At 44.3% G+C, this 25712-nt stretch overlaps 2 protein-coding genes across 2 annotated transcripts in view; one reads left to right on the top strand and one right to left on the bottom strand.

Annotated features, from left to right (window-relative positions):
* Positions 1-8170: 8170 nt before the first annotated feature.
* LOC137504624 (tripartite motif-containing protein 14-like) lies at positions 8171-9247 on the top strand. Its single transcript, XM_068233206.1, has one exon. The coding sequence runs from the start codon at positions 8171-8173 to the stop codon at positions 9245-9247; it is 1077 nt and encodes a 358-aa protein (XP_068089307.1).
* An 11201-nt stretch (positions 9248-20448) lies between these two features.
* The window catches only part of CIMIP2C (ciliary microtubule inner protein 2C), a 37384-nt gene continuing 32120 nt past the window's right edge, over positions 20449-25712 (bottom strand). Inside the window, exons 3-4 of the mRNA XM_068279979.1 lie at positions 22689-22801; positions 20449-20601 (exon numbers count right to left, since the gene is read on the bottom strand). Coding sequence (XP_068136080.1) covers positions 20595-20601; positions 22689-22801 — 120 coding nt within the window. The 3' untranslated portion in view covers positions 20449-20594. The remainder of the gene's footprint in view (positions 20602-22688; positions 22802-25712) is intronic.

The raw sequence follows: 25712 nt of genomic DNA, 5'->3' as shown, positions 1-25712 counted from the left end.
GTGGCGGGGAGGCGGGGGGGTCAGACCACTGAAACTTGATGTTGTGTTTATGGCGAATGAGGAGAAGAGGACACTGCTAGATTTACTGTGTTATGGTGAGGACTCTTCAGGTGATCAGATCTTCTATGGAAAGAGCTTGTGAGATGCAAAACTCTACTCGCTCGTGTCTTAGAAAGGGGACCATGACGGTGAGCATTAACTTACCTGTATATCTGCCTCTTACTGTACTGCTCCATGCTGCTTTCCATCCTCTTGATACTTCCTGTTTCCCATTAGGAAGATGGAATGCAGCATGTAACCATGGCCCCCTTCTAAAACACGAGGGGTACTGTTTCCTGCTCCCATCTCCAACCCCCTCCACCATTCCTTATTTTTTCTTCCATGCCCCTTCCCCTCATGACTGCCCTATCACTTTCGGTTATTTATTTTTTTCTCTTTTCCCTCACCTATGGGTATTTCAGCCCTCTTTTGGTTTAGGTCACATCACTCCATAGGAGATATAATATCACATCCACTACCTGCGAACTGTCCTGTTTCTGTTCCTTTTAATGTACCTATGAAAGTTAAGGGGATACAGTTTACTTATTCTATAATTTTTATATCTTTTTGCCCTCCGTTACATCCCTTTGAACCTAGTTGGTTGGACCGGTGGGTGGAATTAAAAGATCTACGGAATGGAACAATGGCTACCGATAAATATAATGATTTCTCTCCCGTTACCTGAAAAACCATGACAGGCAGGTAGGGATGAGGATTCCGCAGAAATTCTGGTTTCCGCCAATGGCGATTACTGATTTCACGGATTTCCGATCGGAATCCGATTTCCGAGTTCGGATTTCCGAGTAGTGTTAACTTTTTTGGGGTCATTTTTTGCTTTCTCTGATTGGCTAAATACTTCCGAGTTGACTCTGCATTGGCCTCAATACACTAAGATCATGCTGGAGATAATAAGGCAAGAGAAAACTTACCTCCACTAGTAAGAGAGTTATCTTATCTCTCCATTCTTTAAATTACCTCTTCTGTAGTTATTTTCAGAATTCTGGAGTTATTGAAAAGTTAACTATTAGAGATCTCACCTTAACTTAAAGACAGAAGAGTTAACTTTAGGTTTGCCTGAGGTAAAATGTTTCTTGAATAATACGGCCTCAATTCACTAAGATCATGCTGGCCTGTCTTTAACTCTGGAGTTATTTTAAGGATTTAAGAGTTCACCTAAGCCGCATCTACACGCGTAGATGCGGCCGTGATGTTCCTTATCGATCGAGCCGCTGATGCGGCTCGATTGATAAGATCCGACAGGACGGATCTCCTCACCGCCGATTCCCTGCTCGCTCCCCGCAAGGGGACAATGGCAGGGAATCGAGCGGAAGATAAGCGGCGCCGGCGGGGACGAGCGGGGAATCGAATCCGACGCACGCGCGGCGAGCGGGTACGCGGCGGGTACGCGTGGGGACACGGAAGAGGCGATCCGGCAGCTAATCGAGCCGCCAGATCGCCACAACATCCCCCCGTGTCCACGGGGCTTTAAAGACAGAAAAGTTAACTTTAGGTTTGCCTGAGGTAAAATGTTTCCTGAATACTACATGCCTCGTCACCATGGTGATAACTCTAGAAACATTATTAAAGACAAGAGATAAGCTTAGTGATTTGAGGCCAATATGCCTTGTCACCATGGTGATAACTCTAGAAACGTTATTAACCACTTGCCGACCGCCCACAGCCCATGGGCGGCGGCAAAGTGGATCCCCTAAGGACCGCAATACGCCTTAAGGCGGTGCGTCCTTTTGCTACCCCGGGGGAGCGATCGCGTCATTGATGACGCGCGCTTCCCCCGGCAACTGGCTCCGCCCACCCGCCGTAACATCCCGCCGGCCATACGGAAGCGCCGGCGGGATGTTAACCCCGCGATCGCCGCTACAAAGTGTATAATACACTTTGTAATGTATACAAAGTGTATTATACAGGCTGCCTCCTGCCCTGGTGGTCCCAGTGTCCGAGGGACCACCAGGGCAGGCTGCAGCCACCCTAGTCTGCACCCAAACACACTGATCTGCCCCCCCGCCCACTGATCGCCCACAGCACCCCTCAGACCCCCCCCCCCCCCTGCCCACCCCCCAGACCCCTGTTTGCACCCAATCACCCCCCTAATAACCCATCAATCACTCCCTGTCACTATCTGTCAACGCTATTTTTTTTAAACCCCCCCCCCTGCCCCCTGCCCCCTCCTGATCACCCCCCCCACCCCTCAGATTCTCCCCAGGACCCCCCCCAGACCCCCCGTGTACTGTATGCATCTATCCCCCCTGATAACCTGTCAATCACCCATCAATCATCCATCAATCACCCATCAATCACCCCCTGTCACTGCCACCCAACAATCAGCCCCTAACCTGCCCCTTGCGGGCAATCTGATCACCCACCCACACCAATAGATCGCCCGCAGATCCGACATCAGATCACCTCCCAAATCCATTGTTTACATCTATTCTCTCCTCTAAACACCCACTAATTACCCATCAATCACCCCCTATCACCACCTGTCACTTTTACCTATCAGATCAGACCCTAATCTGCCCCTTGCGGGCACCCAATCACCCGCCAACACGCTCAGATTGCCCTCTGACCCCCCCTTATCAATTCACCAGTGCATTAATTACATCTGTTCTTCCCTGTAATAACCCACTGATCACCTGTCAATCACCTGCCAATCACCTATCACCCATCACTCACCCCCTGTCACCCCCTGTCACTGCCACCCATCAATCAGCCCCTGTCACTGCCACCCATCAATCACCCCCTGTCACTGCCACCCATCAATCAGTCCCTAACCTGCCCCTTGCGGGCAATCTGATCACCCACCCACACCATCCGATCGCCTGCAGACCCGCAGTCAGATCACCTCCCAAGTGCATTGCATCTGTTCTCTCCTCTAAACACCCACTAATTACCCATCAATCACCCCCTGTCACTGCTACCCATCAGATTAGACCCCCATCTGCCCCTAGGGCACCCAATCACCCGCCCACACCCTCAGACCCCAGCCCTGATCACCTCGCCATTGCATTACTTGCATCTATTCCCCCCACTAATCACACCTTGAGACACCCATCAATCACCTCCTGTCACCCCCTAGCACACCTACCCATCAGATCAGGCCCTAATTTGCCCCGTGTGGGCTCCTGATCACTCGGCCAAACCCTCAGATCCCCCTCAGACCCCCTTCCGATCACCTCCCCAGTGCATTGAGTGCATCTATTTTCCCCTCTAATCACCCCCTGAGACACCCATCAATCACCTCCTGTCACCCCCCCTAGCACTCCTATCCATCAGATCAGGCACAATACAACCTGTCATCTAAAAGGCCATCCTGCTTATGACCGGTTCCACAAAATTCGGCCCCTCATAGACCACCTGTCATCAAAATTTGCAGATGCTTATACCCCTGAACAGTCATTTTGAGACATTTGGTTTCCAGACTACTCACGGTTTTGGGCCCGTAAAATGCCAGGCCGGTATAGGAACCCCACAAGTGACCCCATTTTAGAAAAAAGACACCCCAAGGTATTCTGTTAGGTGTATGACGAGTTCATAGAAGATTTTATTTTTTGTCAAAAGTTAGCGGAAATTGATTTTTATTGGGTTTTTTTCACAAAGTGTCATTTTTCACTAACTTGTGACTAAAAATAAAATCTTCTATGACCTCGCCATACACCTAACGGAATACCTTGGGGTGTCTTCTTTCTAAAATGGGGTCACTTGTGGGGTTCCTATACTGCCCTGGCATTTTAGGGGCCCTAAACCGTGAGGAGTAGTCTAGAAAATAAATGCCTCAAAATGACCTGTGAATAGGACGTTGGGCCCCTTAGCGCACCTAGGCTGCAAAAAAAGTGTCACACATGTGGTATCGCCGTACTCAGGAGAAGTAGTATAATGTGTTTTGGGGTGTATTTTTACACATACCCATGCTGGGTGGGAGAAATCTCTCTGTAAATGGACAATTGTGTGTAAAAAAAAATCAAACAATTGTCATGTACAGAGATATTTCTACCACCCAGCATGGGTATGTGTAAAAATACACCACAAAACACATTATACTACTTCTCCTGAGTACGGCGGTACCACATGTGTGGCACTTTTTTACACCCTAAGTGCGCTAAGGGGCCCAAAGTCCAATGAGTACCTTTAGGATTTCACAGGTCATTTTGCGACATTTGGTTTCAAGACTACTCCTCACGGTTTAGGGCCCCTAAAATGCCAGGGCAGTATAGGAACCCCACAAATGACCCCATTCTAGAAAGGAGACACCCAAAGGTATTCCGTTAGGAGTATGGTGAGTTCATAGAAGATTTTTTTTTTTTGTCACAAGTTAGCGGAATATGACACTTTGTGAAGAAAAACAATTCAAATCAATTTCCGCTAACTTGTGGCAAAAAATAAAATCTTCTATGAACTCACCATACTCCTAACGGAATACCTTGGGGTGTCTACTTTGTAAAATGGGGTCATTAGTGGGGTTCCTATACTGCCCTGGCATTTTAGGGGCCCTAAACCGTGAGGAGTAGTCTATGAAACAAAAATGACCTGTAAAATCCTAAAGGTACTCATTGGACTTTGGGCCCTTTAGCGCAGTTAGGGTGCAAAAAAGTGCCACACATGTGGTATTGCCGTACTCGGGAGAAGTAGTATAATGTGTTTTGGGGTGTATTTTTACACATACCCATGCTGGGTGGGAGAAATACCTCTGTAAATGACAATCTTTTGATTTTTTTACACACAATTGTCCATTTACAGAGTTATTTCTCCCGCCCAGCATGGGTATGTGTAAAAATACACCCCAAAACACATTGTACTACTTCTCCCGAGTACGGCGATACCACATGTGTGGCACTTTTTTGCACCCTAACTGCGCTAAAGGGCCCAAAGTCCAATGAGTACCTTTAGGATTTCACAGGCCATTTTGCGGAATTTGATTTCCAGACTACTCCTCATGGTTTAGGGCCCCTAAAATGCCAGGGCAGTATAGGAACCCCACAAATGACCCCATTTTAGAAAGAAGACACCCAAAGGTATTCCGTTAGGAGTATGGTGAGTTCATAGAAGTTTTTATTTTTTTGTCACAAGTTAGCGGAAATTGATTTTAATTGTTTTTTTTCAAAAGTGTCATGTTCCGCTAACTTGTGACAAAAAATAAAATCTTCTATGAACTCACCATACTCCTAACGGAATACCTTGGGTTGTCTTCTGTCTAAAATGGGGTCATTTGTGGGGTTCCTATACTGCCCTGGCATTTTAGGGGCCCTAAACCATGAGGAGTAGTCTTGAAACCAAATGTCGCAAAATGACCTGTGAAATCCTAAAGGTACTCATTGGACTTTGGGCCCTTTAGCGCAGTTAGGGTGCAAAAAAGTGCCACACATGTGGTATCGCCGTACTCAGGAGAAGTAGTATAATGTGTTTTGTGGTGTATTTTTACACATACCCATGCTGGGTGGGAGGAATAACTCTGTAAATGGACAATTGTGTGTAAAAAAAATGAAAACATTGTCATTTACAGAGATATTTCTCCCACCCAGCATGGGTATGTGTAAAAATACACCCCAAAACACATTATAGTACTTCTACTGAGTATGGCAATACCACATGTGTGGCACTTTTTTGCAGCCTAACTGCGCTAAGGGGTCCAAAGTCCAATGAGCACCTTTAGGCTTTACAGGGGTGCTTACAATTTAGCACCCCCCAAAATGTCAGGACAGTAAACACACCCCACAAATGACCCTATTTTGGAAAGTAGACACTTCAAGGTATTCAGAGAGGGGCATGGTGAGTCCGTGGCAGATTTCATTTTTTTTGTCGCAAGTTAGCAGAAATGGAAACTTTTTTTTTTTTTTTCTTTTGTCACAAAGTGTCATTTTCCGCTTACTTGTGACAAAAAATAATATCTTCTATGAACTCACTATGCCTCTCAGTGAATACTTTGGGATGTCTTCTTTCCAAAATGGGGTCATTTGGGGGGTATTTATACTATCCTGGAATTCTAGCCCCTCATGAAACATGACAGGGGGTCAGAAAAGTCATAGATGTTTGAAAATGGGAAAATTCACTTTTTGCACCATAGTTTGTAAACGCTATAACTTTTACCCAAACCAATAAATATACACTGAATGGGTTTTTTTTTATCCAAAACATGTTTGTCCACATTTTTCGCGCTGCATGTATACAGAAATTTTACTTTATTTGAAAAATGTCAGCACAGAAAGTTAAAAAAATAATTTTTTTGCCAAAATTCATGTCTTTTTTGATGAATATAATAAAAAGTAAAAATCGCAGGAGCAATCAAATAGCACCAAAAGAAAGCTTTATTAGTGACAAGAAAAGGAGCCAAAATTCATTAAGGTGGTAGGTTGTATGAGCGAGCAATAAACCGTGAAAGCTGCAGTGGTCTGAATGGAAAAAAAGTGCCTGGTCCTTAAGGGGTAGAAAGACTGTGGTCCTCAAGTGGTTAAAGACAGGAGATAAGCTTAGTGAATTGATGCCATTCTCGGATTGGTCCAATGCTTCTGAATTTTGTGATTGGGCTAAAATTGCCGAGTTGCGGTAATGCAGTATTTCTATAGAAATCCGATTTCCGAGTTCGGATTTCCGAGTAGTGTTTGTTTGTTTTTGACATTTTTTGCATTCTCTGATTGGCCAAATACTTCCGAGTTGTTTCTGCATTCTCTGATTAGTCCATTTATTTCGGATTCTATAATTGGGCTAAAATTACCGAATTGCAATAATGCAGTATTTCTGCAGAAATCAGATTTCCAAGTTCCGTTTTCCGAGTTACAATTGGAAATTCGGAAATTTCAATGCCGCGAAATCCGAATGAGCATCCCTACTGCTGGGCCTAGTTGAGGGGAACAGCATGGAAGCACGCTGCAGCTGTGTGGCATTGCAACAGTGCCAGACTGACAGCAGGTCAGGGTTTAAATATCCTGCTGAGCACGCCAGTGCTATAGCCACGCCCCCGACCAGGACATCTAAGGATGCTGATCCTGGAAGTCCGCCGGGTCGCCGTCCCCCCACCATTGAGCTGGACTTGGGGCATGGTAAGTAATTGATGTTACACCATCAAAGTTTTGGAGGAGGTCCCTATCTTTACGTGTTACTGTCTGACCATGACCCCGCCCCCGACCAGGACATCTAAGGATGCTGATCCTGGAAGTCCGCCGGGTCGCCGTCCCCCCACCATGCCGCTGGACTTGGGGCATGGTAAGTAATTGATGTTACACCATCAAAGTTTTGGAGGAGGTCCCTATCTTTACGTGTTACTGTCTGACCATGACCTTTGTGCACTGGTTTGTTTTGTTTTATAGAGCTTTTTGCTGCAACTTTATTGCAACTGTGGATTTTCCCATAATGTTGTGTCATCCGCACCCTCTGTGTAAATTCTCTACAGTTATGTGCAGCCTGTGGTCAGGAAATGTTGTCAGACAGAGGGTGTGACAGCAAATGAGGAACAGACTATGGGTAGGTGTGACAATGAGTATGTAAAGAACGGTTTGTTAAATATTTCTTAGAGGAACTATACAAGCTATTGACACTTCTCTTATCTGATTGTACTTTCTAGTTTTATTTCTTGCTGGGGTTTCGCAACTCACAGGAAAGCCTGGGATCTTACCTCATCTATGGGGAGGAGGAGGAGGGCTAGTACTGCAGGTTGTGTTTGTGCATCACATGTCCCTTCTCTTATAAGAAATTCTTCACAACTCATTTCTCATTCCTTTTCTCGGACTGCTTCAGAGATAGCGTCTCCTTTTCACGGCAAGAGCTTGCATTGCTCCATCTATCTGATACTCTGTCTACTCTACACTGATCCTGTCACCATCCATTGCTGGTGCAGTTTCTGCCTGGAGTATATTAGCAACACCTGGGACAGCAAAGAGCAATCGGAATACAACTGCCCCCAGATATTCCGGAGAAGACCCGAGCTTCAGGGGAAATCAGAGTTACAGATTGGCCTCTTGCTTTAAAAAAAAAACACCATCTTTGGAGAAATCGGAAACTGAGTTCTGTGGTGGAAACTTTTCTCTCGGAACACGCAGGACAACCAGATCAAAACATCTCGATCCAAATGAGTAAAATGGATGGCTCAGTAGGTAGTCGTGGAATCAGTGAGTCCCACCATGATATGGGTGACCAGAGTGGGCATCAGTTAGAAATCCTGAATGCAGCCTTGGAGAAAAAGAAAGACAAGTGGAGAGGTCTACTCCAGGAAATGACTGTTCAGAGAAAAGATACTGAGGAGAAGGTCCAACAATACCAAGAACACAAGACCGATGTGAACGACAAATCAGCTAGAGAGACAGAAAGGACCACTGTCGTTCTTAGAGACATCCGAAGACATCTGGACACCCTGGAAAAACAAGTCCTTGCTGAGATATCTAGGCAGGATGAGAAGGTTTCAGAGCAAGTCTCCAGTTTGATCCTTCAGCTGCAGGTGAGAAGAGACGAGTTGTCCAGTAAAATCCAACATCTAGAATATCTCTGCAACACCACCAATCCAGTCATAGTGCTGGAGAAACAAGAGGCAGATAATCCCGACTTCGCTCTGGTTTCTCCCAAAGAGGAAGAAGTGTTTTCTGTTGGAGATTTTGACCCAGCTATCATTTCTCTGATGCTACAGAAAGGTCTGGAGAAACCATTTGCTGATTTGAAAGCCAGCAATTTGCTCTATGTCCAGAAGACTTCTTACATGTTCCTAGACGAGAGGACAGCCGGATGCAACATATCCGTTTCAGGAGACCTGAAGACTGCCTACTGTACCGAGAGGATGCTGCAAAGACCAGACATGGCCCATAGATTCATGATCAAACAGGTTCTGGGTAATAGAATGTTCTCTTCTGGGAAGTATTACTGGGAAGTGGAATTTAAACCAAGGGCAGAGTTTGGTGTGGGCCTAGCCTATCCCAGCATAGAACGGGAAGGGAGATACTCTGCACTGGGGTACAGTAAGAAATCTTGGACCCTAAGTAAAACCAGAGGGGGTTATTATGCTATTCATGACTCTAAGGAGATAGAACTGAAATGTCCCCCAACCGTAGACCGGTTTGGGGTGTACCTGGATTGTGACTCTGGGAGGTTGTCCTACTATGAGCTGAGTGACTCAATCCAACATCTCTACACCTTCACTGGCACCTTCACTGAGCCTGTGCATGCTGCCTTCCGCCTCTATAACGAGGGGGACTGGGTGACGATCCTCAGTTAGAGTCCCTCCAGTACAGAGCTAGAGGGGAATTCTGCAGAATTCTTTTCTAATGTCTACTGGTGCCAAGTGGTGGAAAGGTAGACAAGGAGAAATCATTTGATCCACTGTACATTATATGGTGGATGCCCCATGTACAATATATATCCCACAATGCTTCATAGAGCACTGCAGTGAGCTATGAGTGGAAATAATCCATACAAGTCAATACATGAGGAAACCTCTTTGATGAATTAATAGTGGAATGTCAAACTCAAATACACAGTGGGCCGAAATTGAGAACTGGGACCAATTCTCAGGCCAACCTTGATGTCTAGTGGCCACCTCCCTCCCTTATACAGTTCCCTTGAGTTTAATGCCCCCTTTTTGCCTCGCTATACATTTACCTGTTTTTTTATGGTCCCTTCCCTCCCTTATACAGTTCCCTGCTGTCTAGTGGTCCCTTCCCTCCCTTATACAGTTCCCTGGTGTCTAGTGGTCCCTTCCCTCCCTTATACAGTTCCCTGTGTCTAGTGCCCCCCTCTCTTCCCTATACAGTTCCCTGGTGTCTAGTAGGTCCTCTCTCCTCTATACAGTTCCATGTCTAGTGCCCCCCTCCCATATACAGTTCTCTGGTGCCTAGTGGAACCCTCCCTCCGAGCACTGTAATAACAGTGCAGGAGATTTGGGTGCAGCCAGCACCACCATAGACCGTATTCGGAATTACGGCTATAGCAGGCACACAGTGAGTAACTTCGGCGCCGTCAGAAGACGGAGCTGAAGTTACTTTTAAAACACTGTAATTTGGCCCCCAGCAATAGCTGGAAGCCGCATTACAGCATTCCCCACTACCCATGGCGGCCTGGAGGGAGAATAGTAATTAACGCCACCGGGACTTGTTGCAGCAGCAGGATCAGCCATACCAGCTGTATCCTGCGCCCAAGTCTATCAGCGGCGAGTTCTCTCGTACGCCCTCCCCTATACAGTTCCCTGGTGTCTAGTGGTCCCCTCCCTCTCCTATACAGTTCCCTGGTGTCTAGTGGTCCCCTCCCTCCCCTATACAGTTCCCTGGTTTCTAGTGGTCCCCTTCCTCCCCTATACAGTTCCCTGGTTTCTAGTGGTCCCCTCCCTCCCCTATACAGTTCCCTGGTGTCTAGTGGTTCCCTCCCTCCCCTATACAGTTCCCTGGTGTCTAGTGGTCCCCTCCCTCCCCTATACAGTTCCCTGGTGTCTAGTGGTCCCCTCCCTCCCCTATACAGTTCCCTGGTGTCTAGTGGTCCATCTCCCATTACCATGTGTCTTCATAGATTTAGTGCTTAGCCATACAGGCTTAGAGCTCAGGCGCTCGAGGGCTGAATATAATGCTAATTGTGGAAACCCCTTGGAGGCCATAACCTGAGCTAGAACGATGATGATTGATTGCTGATATTTTCTCTGCCTATTACATATATGTAAGGATGATTTGCAATGCATGTTTGTATTAAAAAAAAATCATAACATTTTTTTCTCTAGATATTCTTTATGTGAAAATTATTGTAATGCCTTATTGACAAAAAAAAAATAAAAAAATACTTAACTCCCTTTCACTACAAATTTTGCAACTTTTCTCTTGAATTTTCTCACTCAGGGGTGGATTCATCAAAACTTCTCTCATGAGTTCTCTCACTGGCGGGCTGATTCACAAAGCAATGTTAAATTCCAATGACTGGGGTTTGGGGCTGATCAGAGCGGCACTGTCCTTAATACAGTAAGTAGATGATTGGAAGGAACATACAACAGCTCATTACAGCGCAGAGTAGTGGTTTATGGTTTACTATGAGGCAGGGAGTGATCAGTGAGCGTGTACATGATGCGTCTGCCTCTCCTGGAGCAGACAGATATTCAGTGCTGATACAGTGCCAACCATGCCCTCCCCTGTGACACAATGGCGGACTGGCACTGTCTATAGCCTTCCATCACATGACTGAGCAGACGGATGCCGGGGCTCCCCTATGTGTAGTAAACCGATCACCCTGGTCTCTGATTTATATCACCTACCATGTTTAAGTACATATACTATATATACCGTATATACTCGCAAGCAAGCCGACCCGCATGTAAGCCGACCCCCCAACTTTTACCTGAAAAACAAGGAAAAAATGATTGACTCCCATATAAGCCGGGGGTAGGAAATGCTGGCCGCGTGATCCCCCCCAGTGTGTCTCAGTTTAGTGCCCAGTATAGCTAGTCAAGTGCCCAGTATGGGTAGGTAATCCCCCAGTATAGCTAGTAAAGTGCCCAGTATAGCTAGTATAGTGCCCAGTATGGGTAGGTAGCGACCCAGTATAGCTAGTATAATGCCCAGTATAGCTAGTAAAGTGCCCAGTATGGGTAGGTAATCCCCCAGTATAGCTAGTAAAGTGCCCAGTATAGCTAGTATAGTGTCCCAGTATAGCTAGTATAGTGCCCAGTATGGCTAGCATAGTGCCCCAGTATAGCTAGTATAGTGCCAGTATGGGTAGGTGGGTGGGTAGGTAAGTAGTGCCCCTCCTCGCTCCCCCCGCGGCCACCGCTGCTATTACTTTAGGCGGCGCCGCTTCCTCTATCCCTGTCCTGCTCCGGTAACTAATTCACAGCAGCACGCCCCTCGGCGGCTTTGCTGTGATGACGGAGAAAACCATAGAGAGTGGCTTCCTGTAGCGGCGATATGTATCGCCGTTACTATGGGAACCGCTCTCTATGGTTTCCTCCGTCATCACAGCAGCCGCCGAGGGGCGTGCTGCTGTGAATTAGTTACCGGAGCAGGACGGGGATAGAGGAAGCGGCACGGGGGGAGCGGAAAGGGGCACTACCTATCTACCCACCCACCTACCCATACTGGCACATGACTCGCAAGCAAGCTGACCCCCCAACTTTTGGGCCACTTTTGGGGGGTGAAAAATTCGGCTTGCTTGCGAATATATACGATATATATATATATGCGCCCTTCTGTCCAGGACTCGGTTAACCAGACATCTCAAGCAACCAGAATATAACATGCATGCATGAAGGACGAGGGTGCATGATTACTTGCGTACTTTTACTCATCTTTCAATAATAATTAACCTTTGTTATGAGGAAGTAAGGGGAACCTAAAGCGAGAAGTATATGGTGGCTGCCATATTTATTTCCTTTTAAACCATAAGTTACCTGGCAGTCCTGCTGATCTATTTGGCTGCAGTAGTGTCTTGTGAATAACACCAGAAACATGCATGCAGCGAATCTTGTCAGATCTGACAATAATGCCAGAAACATCTGATCTGCTGCGTACTTGTTCAGGGGCAATGGCTAAAAGTATTAGAGGCAGAGGAGTAGCAGGACAGCCAGGCAACTGGTATTGTTTAAAAGGAAATAAATATGGTACCCTCCATATCACTCTCTCTACACAGGTTCCCTTTAAGTGTGTCCTTGTATTAATGTTGAAATGCAGTAATTGAAAACAAAGATGAGTTTATGGTAAGTATACTGTTTTTTTTTAAGCTAGGTTTGCTTTTAGCATTGAGTCTCAAGCAACCACAAACTACACTTATCCGGCATCCGATATATTTATACTGTATGCATACAGCCATATCTGGGGTTATGTGAAACCAGTTATTCAGGATTGTAAGGTGCAGTCTTACACTATTTAATCCTTTTTTCACCATTCTGCAGCTTTCTCTTTTGCTGGAGCAATTCATTATTATATATTTACTGGTAAAAAAGCCCGCCCATTAAAAAATGGGCACTAGGCCACGTCGGGCACTCCCCACCACTGCAACGCAAACACGGATGCGTCCCGCTTGCCCGTCCTCCACCGCTGTCTGCAGTATATGAACACAGGGAGATGTTGCTCGCTTGGCAGTTGGAAAAAGCTGTTATTTCCCACAATGCAATGAGGCTCTCGGACAGAAAACTTGAAAACTGTCACGTCTGGAGGCAGGGACACACACACACGGACAGGAAGCAGGGACACACACACACACACAGACAGGAAGCAGGGACACACACACACACACGGACAGGAAGCAGGGACACACACACGGACAGGAAGCAGGGACACAGGGGTTTTATTATATAGGACTAGTCTACCTAAGCCCGTTTAAAAACTTGCTCTAGGTCTCTCTCACCGCTGCCACCGCCGCTCTATGACCCGCCCTCCTGTCCCAACGGCTGACTGAAAACCACGGACACACAGACAGGGAAAGATGATGACGCAAGGACAGTTAGGTTTTATTTATAGAGGATACAGCAGTGACATCTTCTGCAGCACTGTACATCAAGGGGGGCCTGGGAGAATGACGAGGGAGCCAATAGACTGAAGGGGGCTTTTCATCTCAGGTTTCCTTTAAAGAGAAACCCTAACCAAGAATTTAACTTCATCCCAATCAGTAGCTGATGCCCCTTTTACATGAGAAATCTATTTCTTTTCTCAAACAGATCATCAGGGGGCTCTGTATGGCTGATTTTGTGGGAAACCCCTCCGACAGTGTGATGTCAGCGCCTCACAGCACTGAGGTACTAACATCACACGGTGGGAGCCTTGTTGCATTGTGGGAAAAAGCAGGTGTTTCCAACTGCCAAAAAATCAAGCAGCATCACCTTCTAGTGACATCACCTGCCAGCAGTAAAAATGTCACCATGTGATAAATGTCAGAATGTAAATCAGGGAGAGGAAAGATTTTACAATGGGCAAACACTGCCTAAATCATTTATGCATAATTATTGTAAAAATTAACCCATTCAGGTTCCGTGGTTTTCACGTGAGAAATGTTCACCTCCCATTCATTAGCCTATAAAACAACAGAAGTGGAGGAGCACCCATGCAAAAGGATATGGGGTGTGCCGTAGCTTTAAGACCACTGTACCAATGATCCAAAGATGCAGATCCAGACGAAGCAGGCACCACCTTCAGTAAATAATTAGCTCTTTATTGAAAAAGTCATAAAAAATGACAAGTCATCGATAAAAAATGGCTTTAGCGGCTGACAGCCCGCTGTTTCAAGCTCAGTAGCTCTTTTTCAAAGCCAGAAGCCATACAAACAAGTAGAGGAACAACTCCTCCTTAAATAGGAACTATACAAGTAATTAGCCAATCAATTTAAAATCTGGCTGGCCAATGAGAGCACTCAGGAGGGCTGTGGACCTGATGGGGAACTGAAAAGAGTGACATCACCAAAAACACACCTCCCAGTCTTGCCAACGCCCAGCGCATGCGTATACAACCGTCCGCATACGGAAAAACGTACGCATTATACGCGGAAAATCATCCAGACGGCAAAAACATACGTACGTATAAGAAGGACTGCATGCGTAAAATTGTACGCGTCTGACGCGTAAAAACCGTACGCGTGTAATGCTGAAAATTTCACTAACATGCGTCAATATAGCCGCAAAGAAGATAGAAAATGAAATTTAAAGATATAGCAGCGGTATACAAAAGTGCCTGGGGACCACCAAAAATGTCATCACAAACATGAAACGGTCACCACAACCAAGTGTGACAATATGCAATGACAACAAAAGGGTGTCCCCAGAGCAAACAACAACCGCCTATACTTACAAAGAGGCAAGATACCACACATCGCTATGCGTTCAGCAAGACACATGGGAGTTTTCCTAAAAAAGAAAAAATTAGAAACAACACTAGAAAAAATGAGAGGAACACAGCCGTCCCAAGATTATCACACAGGCCAACCAGTAGGAGAAACAGTAAGCAGAGAAAGACAACCACAAAGGACAACTCATATACAGAAACTGAGATCATATTCTCGATTTAGCCCACCCAACCCCATAACATTAAGTTTTCGAATCCACCATGCTTCCCTACGTGCCAATTCAGCCTTTCTATTCAATCTACCCCGCCAATCATAAGGTACACTATCTATAACCTGCGCCTTCATCTGTGCCACACCATGTCGAGCTGTTGAAAAATGAGACGACACAGCCTGTGTCGTATCATGATTCCGGATTGCTGATTTATGCGATGCCATTCTGTCTCGTAAGGGTTGAGTGGTCATTCCGACATATCCAAGGCCGCACGGACATTTAATTAGATAAACTACATAAGTGGAGTCGCAAGAATAGCGACCTCTAACAGTATATTGTGTGCCCTTGCATGGATGAGTGAATGTACCACCTTTTGCTATGTGGCTGCACAAATGGCAGCTTAAACAGGGAAAAGTACCAATTCTTGAACCAGTGGATAATGGATTAACAATCATGGAAGAACTCAATGAATTACAGCTACGTTGTCTAAATACTTTATCACTAATGGTGGGGGCCTTTTTGAACGAAAGCAAAGGAGGATAGCGGAACTCCGGTATCCGGGGGAAGGCTCCTTGCAAAAGGTGCCAATGTTTTCTAACAATACTGCCCATTTGTTGACTACAGGCTGAATAAGTTGACACAAAGGGCATACGAAATTGTTTCTGAGTTTTTTTTAGAACGACATGAGTTAGGGGACAGAGTGATGTCATTCTTTTCAGTTCCCCATCAGGGTCACAGCCCTCCTGAGTGCTCTCATTGGCCAGCCAGATTTTAAATTGATTGGCTAATTACTTGTATAGTTCCTATTTAAGGAGGAGTTGTTCCTCTACTTGTTTGTATGGCTTCTGGCTTTGAAAAAGAGCTACTGAGCTTGAAACAGCGGGCTGTCAGCCGCTAAAGCCATTTTTTATCGATGACTTGTCATTTTTTATGACTTTTTCAATAAAGAGCTAATTATTTACTGAAGGTGGTGCCTGCTTCGTCTGGATCTATTCATTAGCCTATAACTTTATCACTACTTATCACAATGAACTGATCTATTGTAAGGCTTGGTGGTGTATTCTCCACAGTCAGCATGCAACGCATGAGCTGACGTGGAGGAGGTACACACACTAGCACAAGGAAACAGGCTATCCCTAGTATAGTGGAGGGGAGGACTGACTCCAATAGGAGATTGTGGCGCACAGAGCCAGTGCAGATCCGACAGCCACAAACAATACTTTCGCTATAACGTCTCAGCGCAAAGTAGCGCTGAGCGCATAAACCAGAACTGAGGAGATCAGGACAGGTAGACAGAATGAACGCTTGCTAGCTAGCCGCTACTTAGTGACAGCAAGCGTCCAAAACAAGACAGACTGGAATGAGGCAGCCAATGCGTTTGCAGCGATGGCGTGCCTCACAAAGACAGGACAGGATAGTCAGGAAATAGCAGGATCAAGATAGATGAACGTAACACAGACAAATATACAATAAGTATGTTTTCCTAGCGTATTACAATTACAGCTATCAATGAAACTATTTGTAACGTCTGACTAACATATGTATATATCGGCAATGAACCGATATATGACATAAGCAGGAACTCTGACTAGGACAGGAGTAATACAGGGAACAGGACTCAGAAGGATTCGCTATCTCTTCGCAGAGATGAACGCAATCCACAAACGGTAACAGAACAGGATTCAGAAGGATTCGTTATCTCTTTGCAGAGATGAACGCAATCCACAAACGGTAACAGAACAGGATTCAGAAGGATTCATTATCTCTTCGCAGAGATGAACGCAATCCACAAACAGAACCAGGAGCAGGGTAACTTACTCAGCACGGGTGATCACGAATACGCGCAAACTACCAAAACGTGCTGAAAAGCTGACTAACTGCACACAGGATATAAACAGTTCGTGTACGTATACATCAGCGACACTGATGTATCAACGTAACACGAATACAAGGAAAATAATAAACGTGCTGGTATGCATATATATTGGCAATGAACTAATATATGATGCAAAGACCAGCAAAGTATCTTTAGAACAAGAAACACGATCGGGGGCTGAAGCGACAGCAAGACAGGCTTAAACTGAAGCTATGAAAACCAGAGGAGTCCTGCAGGAAGCAGATCTTTATACTGAGGTCATCCAATGGGAGCAGACATGCAGATTCCCACACAGGTGAATGATAATCAGTCACAAGCTGACAGCAGGGAAAGGCAGACAAAGCTATGCAGCTTGCATGGAAAGAGATCAGAACTACCTGAGCTGCAGCACTACTACTTCCAGCAATACCTGCTGCAGCAGCGATCATGACATCTATATCTTGTTTTTTCCGCCACCAATTAGGCTTTCTTTGGGGGGTACATTTTGCTAAGAGCCACTTTACTGTAAACGCATTTTAACAGGAAGAATAAGAAAAAAATGGAAAAATTCATTATTTCTCAGTTTTCAGCCATTATAGTTTTAAAATAATACATGCTTCCATAATTAAAACTCACGTATTGTATTTGCCCATATGTCCTGGTTATTACACCGTTAAAATGATGTCCCTATCACAATGTATGGCGACAATATTTTATTTGGAAATAAAGGTGCATTTTTTCCATTTTGCATCTATCACTATTAACAAGTTTAAAATAAAAAAAAATAGAAATATTTCATCTTTACATTGATATTTAAAAAGTTTAGACCCTTAGGTAAATATTTACATGTTTTTTTTTTTGTTTTGTTTTTTATAGTAAACATTTTATTTGGGTAGTTTTGGGAGGGTGGGGGGTAAACAATAGAATTATAATGTAAATGTGTGTTCATTTTAATTTATTTTTATTTTCAGTTGTAGTATTACTTTTTGGCCACAAGATGGCGGCCATGAGTTTGTTTACATGACGTTTAGAGTGGCGCATCGGGGAGGAAACGGCCAGAAAAGGCGCAGCTTCCGAGAGAAGCTGTCACTTTTTCAGCGGGGGAGAGGAATCAGTGATCGGGCACCATAGCTTGATACATTGATTCCCTGGCTACCGAATCCGCGGCCGGGAGTGCGCGTGCACGCGCACGATCGGCCGCGGGGGCGCGCGGTAGCGCGCATGGTTCCTGGACGTAGTTTCTACGTCCAGGAACCAAAATAGGTTAAGCACTTTAACTGTATGTCCAACCTCTATGATTTCACAATGTAGTAAACAAAGCGTAAGCAGTTAAAATCTGAAAAGCATTTTCTGAACGGCAACCACCAAAATAATGAGTAGGTAGGCTCACTGAGAATGCTTTTGAAAACAAAGAAAATGCTGACAATACGCTTCTGCGCACGTCATTGATTGCCCAACAGGAAGTGAGCGTCACTTCCTGTTTGGTCGGATGCCAGAAGGGGATTACCACTTACTACCGCAGTAATCCCTGAAGGCCTGTTCACTGCACCGCTAATATGCAGTGTGAAGCCAGCCTACAGGAAAAGTCTACAGAAGAACGGACAAGTGTGATTTGAGAAATGAGAATGCGTTGTTTGCCTTTGAATTCTTTGTCTGGGCAGGAGGTGTGGTTAAGGCATCTTCTGTCCACATATTCCCTGCTGAGAGGTGTGGCCATTCCTCATCACACAGTGGAGTTATATACACAGGGCATGTTAGTGTCTCTCTGTGTCACAGCAAGCTGCCGCGCCTTCCTATCTCACAGGGTCAGAGGTCACAGGAACAAGGCTTGCTTCAGGCTGTGTTCCCACTTCAGCTGAGAACAGACATTCCTCAGCGTTCTCCGCTCATTGCTAAACTGACAGCGAAAGTATCCTGTTATATTGAAAACTCATACAAGACTGACAGGACTGGACTGGAAATGTATGTACACTTTATATGTGTCAACACAATAGAAAACTGATGCCAAACTGACGGATTGGACTGGACACCTTTTAGGCTCTGTTGACAGCAGAGAGTGGCTATTTTTTTGTCTGCTCTTCACTCCACAGGGAATGGTTTCTATTTTATAAATAGGTGTTTACACTTGTAAAGGGGCCCATGCACTGGTCGATCTCAGCCATCGATTGATCAGAAATTGATTCTATCAAATTCCACATCCGATCGATTTGCGGCCGATTTTGATCGATTTGATCTTTCTGACAGGATAGAAAATCTAGGTCGATTTACTGCTAACAGCAGATCGATGGCCCATACAGTTGCATTGGATTTCAGAATGAATCTAACCGACCAAATTTCACCGTTATCAGAACGCCTCCATCGTTAAAAACCCCCTCCACCGATTTCAGCTCCGCCTCCATCGCTAAAAACCCCCTCCACCGATATCAGCTCCGCCTCCATCGCTAAAAACCCCCTCTACCGATATCAGCTCCGCCTCCATCGCTAAAAACCCCCTCCACTGATATCGGCTCCACCTCCATCGCTAAAAAACCCCTCCACCGATATTAGCTCCGCCTCCTTCACTAAAAACCCCCTCCACCGATATCAGATCCACCTCCATTGCTACAACCCCCCTCCACCCATATCAGCTCCGCCTCCATTGCTAAAAACCCCCTCCACCGATATCAACTCCACCTCCATTGCTAAAAACACCCTCCACGATATCAGCTCCGCCTCCATCGCTAAAACCCCCTCCACTGATATCAGCTCCGCCTCCATCGCTAAAAACACCCTCCACCGATATTGGCTCTGCCTCCATCACTAAAAAAAAAACAACCCTCCACCGATATCAGCACGCCTCCTCCACCTATATCGGCACCGCCTTCATTGCTGAAAACCTCCTCCGCCTATATCCATGCTGCTTAACCACTTGAGGATCACGGGCTTAAACCCCCTAGTGACTAGTCACTAGGCCATTTTTTTTACAAATTAGGCCACTGCACCTTGAAGGGCTCGCTGCAGGGCTGTATTCCTCTGCACACTAGTAATTTTCTCCCCCCCCCCAATTCTGCCCACCAACAGAGCTTTCTGTTAGTGGGCTGTGACCGCTCCCCCAATGTTTATTTATTTTTTCCAAATTCTCATTTGTTTCTGTTAACAATAAATTTCACTTTTTTTTTTTAAACAACCTTCCCTCCCTCCCCTGCCAGCCAATTAGCGCAGTCGGATGTCATAGGCTTCAGCCTATGACAGCGGATCGCTTCTCTGCCACCCAGGGGGACAGCTGTGTCACACGGCTGTCCCCAGTACATCACTGCAATAGATTGCAGCACTGTACAATGTAAATAGACGGCGATTTTGCCGTCTAACAGTTTCCCAGCGGCGATCACTGCTGGGAGGCTGATGGAGGAACAGAGCTCCATCATTCAAGCGGAGATGATCTCCTGCAAAACCCCGCACCAGGACTTGACGCCAATTGCAGAATGTGTTGCAGCCACACACTGTATATGTATAAAATATGTTTAATCTTGATTATTTCACCTACTTCTTGTGCGTCAGACTCAGGATTGAAATTACGAGAGCGCATGGTTACAAGCAACAAAGGAAAATCAAACACAGGACCGCCCCCTGCTGTTCTTGCTCATTTATTGGGTGGGGTTTTCTTGCTCATTTATTGGTTGGGATGTTCCTGCTCATTCATTGGGCAATTCAATCTCCAGGCCGGTCTACACTGTGTTGTGGGTTCAGCAAAGGATGGAGTGGGAGGAGCCACGCTCACAGCCTGGATAGGAAAGAAAGGCGAGAAGATTATTGTAACTGGCTGGTAAACTGCATTTCTATAGCACTGACTCTCTGTAGTGTGCAGCCTTCCTGTTTTATTTGCAGTACCCAATGCAAGTGTTGCAAATGCACGGGGTGCCACAGATAGAATGTGACGGCTGTGCAGGGGGAACTGCATGTTGACAGCTCTGTGGCTCATGTCTTGTAGCAGCGGAGACCTATGCTCCCAACCAAGCTTGTATCTGCATGGAGTTTGTATACCCACCTCCAGTGTCTGCATGGGGATCATTCCGTTTTCATTGTCGCTAACAGAACACAATAAAAAAAAAGTTAACACCTTTTGAACGCCTGACACTGCATTACTAAGTGCCTGTGTCACATTTGTTTCCTTGGAGTGTACAGTCAATATAGTTACAGTCACACACAGGTTCTTGTGCTCCCCCTACTCTCATATAACGGTGGTCTAACACCCAGCATTTCAACTTTGCTTTAAAAGATTGCTTACAGCTTAGAAACTATTATGCCAGATTTTTTTTTTTTAGCAGAAATTCACTGAATGGGTGAAACATGACATTTTAGTGTTGCATTTAGTTAGAAATCCAGCCTCAGTGCTGAGGTTTAGATACAAAATGTATCTATTTACAATGTAAATAAACAAACACCTCTCTGAGAGAGCACAGAGGGCTTCCCAGACAGGCTTTTCAGAGGTCTATTTGCATTCCAAACAAATATACATTTTGTATCTAAAGGTGCGTACACACATGCGGTTATAGTCGTTTGTAACGATCGTTCCCCGATCTTTACCAACGACGATCGTTACAAAAAACGAACCAACGACTATTAAGGCAAACGACGAACGAGGCAAATCGCTACAAAACAAAGTTCTGTCTTGGCGGATTTTTACCACCGACGATCGTTAGCAAAAGTGGTACATCGTTGGAAACGATCATTCGTACCAGGCTGGACATGCGTATTTCACTTTTTCTCCAAGGAACTTCACAATTTTATGCGCAGGCGCATTAAGTGCTTTTACGTGGTGTAACGTTCGTTCTAACGATGTGATCGTTACACACTTTTTACAACTAACTTTACTTCGGTCGTTCTTTCGTCAATTAAAAGTTCGTTCGTCGTCCTCAACGAACGATCGTTGTCGCATGTGTGTACGTAGCATCAGGCTCATACACACATCAGACCATAGTCTTTTGAAAATGAAAGATCACAGACCAATTTTACCCCCTTCCATGTAGTATGAGAGCCATACTCTACACAGTCTTTTCTATGAAGCTAAACTCCCCATCAGAAAAAAATCTTTGCAAGATGCTGCACACACAGATGCTGTACAGACACATAAGATCAGTATCTACAAAAGATCTGTTCCTGCCAAAGATCCGTTCCTGCAAATTGCATTCATGAGATCTGCAGATCATCATACACACCTTGTTTAACTGACATTCATCTGCAGATCAGACAATCATCTGCAGATCTGAAAATCCATCCTGGTGGATCTGATCTGCAGATGAATGTCTGTTAAACAAGGTCGGTATGAGGATCTGCAGATATCATAGACTATGAATGCATTTTGCAGGAACGGATCTTTTGCAGGAACAGATCTTTTGAATGTGTACAGCATCTGTGTGTGCAGCATCTTGCAAAGATTTCTGTCTGATGGGGAGTTCAGCTCCATAGAATAGACTGTGAAGAGTATGGCTCTCATACTACATGGAAGGGGGTAAAATTGGTCTGTGGTCTTTCATTTTCCAAAGACTATGGTCTGATGTGTGTATGAGCCTTAAACCTCAGCACCCATTCCGATTTCTACCTAAATGCAAAACTAAAATCTCATGTTTAACCCATTCAGTGAATTTCTGCTTTAAAAAAACCTGGCATAATAGTTTCTAAGCTGTAAGCAATCTTGTAAAGCAAAGTTGAAATGCTGGGTGTTAGACCGCTTTAAGTTCCCAGCTCACATTGGCCAAAATCTTCAGAAGACCCGTCAGCACAATGTCACTGCGAAAACTCCGTACTGCCCAAATCGGGCTGTTACCACTAGATTTTTAGTTTTTTTAATTCCTGGCGTTGTCGTCTTACCATTGCTGGGGTAGTGGGTAGGCCTCTTCATTCTTCACAGGCAGGATGAAGTGTGGGACTTGGGGAACGGTCCCCGTCTTGTCCCGGTAGTGGTCGCGGTGCAGCTGAGCGCTCTGAAACATGAGATGGGCGGGTTAGAGCGTGAGCAGCTTCTGAACATGGATGGTCAATTTCTTCCACACAACTTGGGCCCTATGCAATTAACTTTTTCCTGAGTTTTCTCCTTGGTGATATTTTTTTCATCTTCTATTTAAAGTAACTATTTCACACTCCGCAATTGAAAAAGTATTAAAAAGTGGGCAAAAGTTCTGACAAAATTATTTTCTTGCTTGCTGATGGCTTTAAAGCTGTATAAAACCCGGACATAAAATTCAATAAAAACATGTTTTCCTACTTTTTATATTCCATACGGTTATTATATTTGCTTTTATGCATAAGTATTAGTATTCATTTAGAAATTACAAGTTCCCAGGTACAATTTTTTTTGCTCTGAGAGCTGACTTTGCATTTTATTCATAACGTGTGTTTTCATATTGTATTGTACTGAGAAATGCTTTCTGAGTGTCTCTCTGTGTTCAGGAGAGTCTGCAGTGTCAGAGAAGTGTTTACATTCCTCACTTGATACAATTAAGTAAGCACAAGATAACATTATCTCCAGTTTGGATGCATCCAGGTTTCTCTGCAGGGAACTTGTAAGTCCTGTGTTTAACCCTTTGCTGTTCTAGTAAAAAAAATAATGGTGGTAGTATATATTATGCTGTAAATAATCTTTTAGGCCCGGTGCACACCAAAACCCGCTAGCAGATCCGCAAAATGCTAGCAGATTTTGAAACGCTTTTTCTTCTTTTTCTGTAGCGTTTCAGCTAGCACTTTGCGGTTTTGTGAAGCGTTTTTGGTGTAGTAGATTTCTGATATTGTTACAGTAAAGCTGTTACTGAACAGCTACTGTAACAAAAAACGCCTGGAATACTGCTCTGATCTAGCGTTTTTCAGAGCGGTTTGCGTTTTTCCTATACTTAACATTGAGGCAGAAACGCATCCGCAATCCAAAAAATGCCTCACCCCGGGAGTATGCGTTTCAGCAAAACGCCTCCCGCTCTGGTGTGCACCAGCCCATTGAGATGCATTGACCAAGCCGATCCAGAAACGCTGAAAAAGCCGCTCGGTGTGCACCAGCCCTTAGAGCAAAGAAGAAATGCTGAGTCTCATTCCGCTTTCAAGGCATTTTTATTAAGCAATTAACTTTTTTCTTCTGAGTTTTCTCCTAGAAGATAAACTTTGATCTTCCATTTAAAATAACTTCCCAGCACTTTGCAACTGAGTTGCAAAAAGTACTATCAAAATTATTGTGAATATTTTCTTGCTTGGTGGGTGGCTTAAAAGGCATTTTATGGACCTATTTAAAAATATCGCCTAGGAGAAAATTGAGGAGAAAAGGTTAATTGCATATGAACCAAGGCCCATATGTAATTCACTTTTTCTTCTAAGTTTTCTCCTAGGAGATCATTTTTAATTTTCAATTTAAAATAACTTTTTAGCACTTTGCAATGGAAAAAGTACCAAAAATTAGGTGAAAAGGTACTGCCAAAAGTACTATTAAAATTATATTAGTATTTTCTTGCTTACTAGTGGTTTAAAGGGTTTAAAGAGAACCAGAGAGGAAGCACCCTCATGTATTTTATTACATTTATCAGTGGGGACATGACAGTAAACACATACCCTGCTTTTAGTTTCATTGTTATCTGCTTAATTAGTCTATTATCAGCTGTGATAAGAATCCCCGACTGGCTCAGTCTAGGTTTGACCTGGAATCATTATAGCTGAGTCACTCTTCTGTGGAGTCCTTTCAAGCCCAAGCCTGCCACCTCCTGGCTTAGATCTTCTGCTTTGCATACTGAGAGCTGTGATGATATGGGAGAGGCTGCTGCTCCTGAGAGAGAAGCCCTGTGGCTGTAATGTGATCCCTGTGTGCTCTGTGTGCACTAGATTCTCATAGGAATGAAACTGCAGTTATTATCAGTGACACTTCCTACAGGCAGATCATACCAAAATGAAAGCACATAGATGAAAGGCTGCATTTAGCCTAGATAGCAGCATAGTCTCATATAGCCAAGACAGCACATCCAGAACAACTCATATAACCCGGAAGGAGAAGGGATATGAGCCGGCGGCCATATTTGATTTTTCCTGGAGCAATAATGGATAAAAAACACTAAAAAAGGCACACCAGAGCGGCAAAATTATCGGGTAGAGCATTTATTCTTTACAAGCTATCAACTGATATGTTTATTTTGTGTGAAACGTTCATCTCTGGTTCCCTTTAACCACTTCAGCCTACAGTGTTGTTTCACCTTATGCATCCGAGCAACTTTCCCCTCCCATTCATTCGCCAATAACTTTATCACTGCTTATCACAACAAAATGATCTATATCTTCTTTTTCCCGCCACCATTTTTTCTTTGGGTGGTACATTTTGCTAAGAATTATTTTATTCTAAATCCGTTTTAACAGGATGTTTAAGAAAGAAATTGAAAAAATTCATTATTTCTCAGTTTTTGGCCATTATAGTTTGAAAATAGTACATGCTACCATAATTAAAACCCATGTATTTTATTTGCCCATTTGTCCTGGTTATTACACCATTTAAATTATTTCCCTATCACAATGTATGGCGCCGATATTTTATTTAAAAATAAAGGTACTTTTTTTCAGTTTTGTGTCCATCACTATTTACAATCCCATAATTTAAAAAATAACAGTATTATACCTTACTACATACATATTACAAAAGTTTAGTCCTTAAGGTAACTATGTTTTTTTTATTTTTTTAACAAAAAAAAATGTGTGTAGCTATTGGGGAGTGTGAGGGGTAAGGGACTAATTTTAATAGTAAAAAAAAAAAATGTTATTATCTGGAAATTTTTATTTCCAGATGTAATTTTACTTTTTGGCCACAAGATGCCCTCGTAGCTTACTTCTGCACGTGTAGTATTATTACGCAAGCAGAAGTAAAGCGTTGATGGG

This window comes from Hyperolius riggenbachi, chromosome 4 (genome assembly GCF_040937935.1).
Source record: "Hyperolius riggenbachi isolate aHypRig1 chromosome 4, aHypRig1.pri, whole genome shotgun sequence".
Lineage (NCBI taxonomy): Eukaryota > Metazoa > Chordata > Amphibia > Anura > Hyperoliidae > Hyperolius > Hyperolius riggenbachi.
The sequence above is the reverse complement of the archived record's forward strand: the minus strand, read 5'-3'. Positions and strand labels throughout refer to the sequence as shown.

Bases quoted from the DNA above. Each gene is read 5' to 3' on its own strand.
- LOC137504624 (XM_068233206.1), top strand. From the start codon at position 8,171: ATGGGTGACCAGAGTGGGCATCAGTTAGAAATCCTGAATGCAGCCTTG.